The 2,851-nt window shown below is 39.4% G+C and overlaps 1 protein-coding gene across 1 annotated transcript; it reads right to left on the bottom strand.

Moving 5' to 3' along the window:
• Positions 1 to 929: 929 nt before the first annotated feature.
• LOC122402641 (huntingtin-interacting protein 1-like) lies at positions 930 to 2,288 on the bottom strand. The gene is made up of 6 exons (XM_043405599.1): positions 1,977 to 2,288; positions 1,756 to 1,844; positions 1,505 to 1,643; positions 1,340 to 1,427; positions 1,180 to 1,272; positions 930 to 1,098 (listed from the first exon to the last, which is right to left on the bottom strand). The coding sequence occupies exons 1-6, from the start codon at positions 2,286 to 2,288 to the stop codon at positions 1,025 to 1,027; spliced, it is 795 nt and encodes a 264-aa protein (XP_043261534.1). The 3' UTR covers positions 930 to 1,024.
• Positions 2,289 to 2,851: the final 563 nt, after the last annotated feature.

Below are 2,851 nucleotides of genomic sequence, written 5' to 3'. Positions count from 1 at the left end.
AAAATAACTAAAATAACTGTGACTTGTATTGTATCGTAGTCTATTTGTTACATTTATATACGGCCGATTGCAGATACTATTACTACTACTACTACTATCTTTTCCTGGTTACATCCTGTTGTGTGATTTCACTGTTTTACTATTATTTTATCCCTTGATTTCGATTTAATTATGTTACTTCATTACCTGATTTACAAAATCTGATATTACCTGATATCCAAAAGTGACTATTTTAGATAAGAAATCAGGAAGTAGTTAGTTAGTCTCGGGTCTGTTTTGACCCTTTACAACGGGTCTCTTTTGACCCTTTACAACGGGTCTCTTTTGACCCTGTTCTGCGGGTCTATTCTATTCTACGGGTCTGTTTTGACCCTTTACAACGGGTCTATTTTGACCCTGTTCTGCGGGTCTATTCTATTCTACGGGTCTGTTCTGACCCTTTACAACGGGTCTCTTTTGACCCTGTTCTGCGGGTCTATTCTATTCTACGGGTCTGTTTTGACCCTTTACAACGGGTCTATTTCGACCCTGCTCTGCGGGTCTGCTTTGACCCTGTTCTGCGGGTCTGTTTTGACCCTGTTCTGCGGGTTTGCTTCGACCCTGTTCTGCGGGTCTGCTTTGACCCTGTTCTGCGGGTCTGCTTTGACCCTGTTCTACGGGTCTGCTTTGACCCCTTTCTACGGGTCTATTTTGACCCTTTTCTACGGGTCTGTTTTGACCCTTTTCTGCGGGTCTGTTTTGACCCTGTTCTGCGGGTCTATTTTGACCCTAAAGCCGTTTTTTTACAAGTTATAAAATCATTTTTGCCAATCAACGCCTAAAATATTACACTTTCACCGGAACGAAATAAAAATAAAATATAACCGTAAATCTAGTAAAAGAAAGGTATTAACCAAATTTTCACCTCTCGTGGTATTTACTTCTTCTTTTATATCGTCCAAATCCTCTTGTCCTTCGATAGCTTTTCGAGCTTCCTGTTCAGTTATATCTTCACCTTCTATTAACTCGTCCAGTCGGCGTTCCGCTAAAAACGGTTCGACGTTCCGATTTTTCTTCTGACATTTTTAATAACACAATTTGTTTGTCCACTTCGGCTTTCTGTTACATACGAGGATACACGTAACGAGCATGAATATTTTCTTATGATATTAAAAACTATGAAAATTACAATATTCCTACCTTCCTGATTAAACTGATATGTTCTTCTCTTCATTTTGCATATACATCTTTCAATTTCTGAAATCTCTCTTCCAAAACAAAATAAATACTTTTCTACAAAAACATAACAGAGAAGTTATATTAGATTGCGATATAAATGTACACGTATGTATGCACCAACCTTCGCTTTCATCAACTTTCGCCATCGTGTCTGCTTTTTGTTTAAGAGAGTCCTGATTTACCTGTTTTTCTTGTTCAATTTCATTGCCCTAAAAAATAAAAACAACTTGTTACATAGACTGTTTTTGTAAACCATAATGTTAATGATTAATTAAAACGTTTTTACGTTAATAAGCAAACCCGATTCAAGTTGCATGACACGACTCTGAAGCTCTTCCGTGATTCGTTGATGATCCATCGGTAGACGATGCGATTCTTGTCTCTGGTGACTATTTTCTTGCTGTAAATGATCGATGGGACTTTCTCTAAAATACATATGTTCGGAACAATTAATAATCTTCTATCGCGTAAGAGTAATAAGCGATCATTTTTCTAATTAGTATTAACATTTTCTATTCGCACTTTATTTAAGTTTACCTTTCCGCTAAAGATTCTTCTGGTGGCGATACCACCCTCGGCGTCGCGTACGTTCGTAACTCGGATTGTATCAAAAAGTTTGGTGGATTCTTCGATAAACATTATACATCGGGTAAATCGATAAAGAAATTTAACAGTTTTTATGAGCATTTTATGGTAGAAACCATTCCTTCGAATCACTAAATTCTGTTTAAAAATAAATTTAATTCGAAAAATCTTACCTCGGGTAACGCAGGCGTCGTTATAACATGCTTAAAATACTGTCTTTGTTTTACGGTGTTGTACAACTTCTTCGGTTCATAGAATTGTTTCGAAAATCGGTCACGATGGCCGGCTAAAGTGTCCGCTGGTAGTGTGTTATCAAGTTTCAACAGAATTTTCACACAATAATCGTATAACTGCGACGCGTCTGGAACGCACGGAATTAGTGGAGCCGGTCGACATTGTCCACTGACGGTCATACAATTTGACGGTGTATTCTTTAATGATGCGCTAACTGAAATCATTAACGTAACCGTGATACATAAATACATCAAAACACATAATCGATCGCTTGTCAGAGCGCGACTCCTCTGGACTCCTCTGGTGGCGAGCATGGGAGGCGACGCCACAGGCCTAACTTCCCCGGGCCTAAATCCCCTAGCCTGAGGTGTTGGGTCTTTGGGGGGTTAGATTTTTGGGGGTTACAATTTGTAAAAAAACAAAAGCCACCGTTCTTTATCGAAAATTACTGACATATTATGAGATTAGTTTTCGATCTAAATTAATAGGGGCGCCGTCTAGGGTGCAAAGGGGTGAATTGTTTCTCGACAAACTTGGGCGTTTTGTGGTAGATGTCGTCTTGACACGTGTATATCGATATACAGTAAACTTCTAGGGGTCTATTTCGACCCTAATGGTCTATTTTGACCCTGTTCTGCGGGTCTATTTCGACCCTAAGGGTCTATTTTAACCCGGTTCTAAGGGTCTATTTCGACCCTGCTCTACGGGTCTCTTTTGACCCTGTTCTGCGGGTCTATTCTATTCTACGGGTCTGTTCTGACCCTTTACAACGGGTCTCTTTTGACCCTGTTCTGCGGGTCTATTCTATTCTACG

Source organism: Colletes gigas, unplaced genomic scaffold, assembly GCF_013123115.1.
Source record: "Colletes gigas isolate AHSC1104 unplaced genomic scaffold, ASM1312311v1 Colletes_gigas_Sc00038, whole genome shotgun sequence".
In the NCBI taxonomy this organism is placed as follows: domain Eukaryota; kingdom Metazoa; phylum Arthropoda; class Insecta; order Hymenoptera; family Colletidae; genus Colletes; species Colletes gigas.
Note: the sequence above shows the minus strand (reverse complement) of the source record. Positions and strands in the feature narration are given on the sequence as shown.

Bases quoted from the DNA above. Each gene is read 5' to 3' on its own strand.
- LOC122402641 (XM_043405599.1), bottom strand. From the start codon at position 2,288: ATGTATTTATGTATCACGGTTACGTTAATGATTTCAGTTAGCGCATCA. The intron at 1,845-1,976 runs GTAAGATTTTTC...TGTTTATCGAAG, and splicing joins CGACGCCTGCGTTACCCGAG to AATCCACCAAACTTTTTGAT. The intron at 1,273-1,339 runs GTTGGTGCATAC...ATGTTTTTGTAG, and splicing joins GAAAGTTGATGAAAGCGAAG to AAAAGTATTTATTTTGTTTT.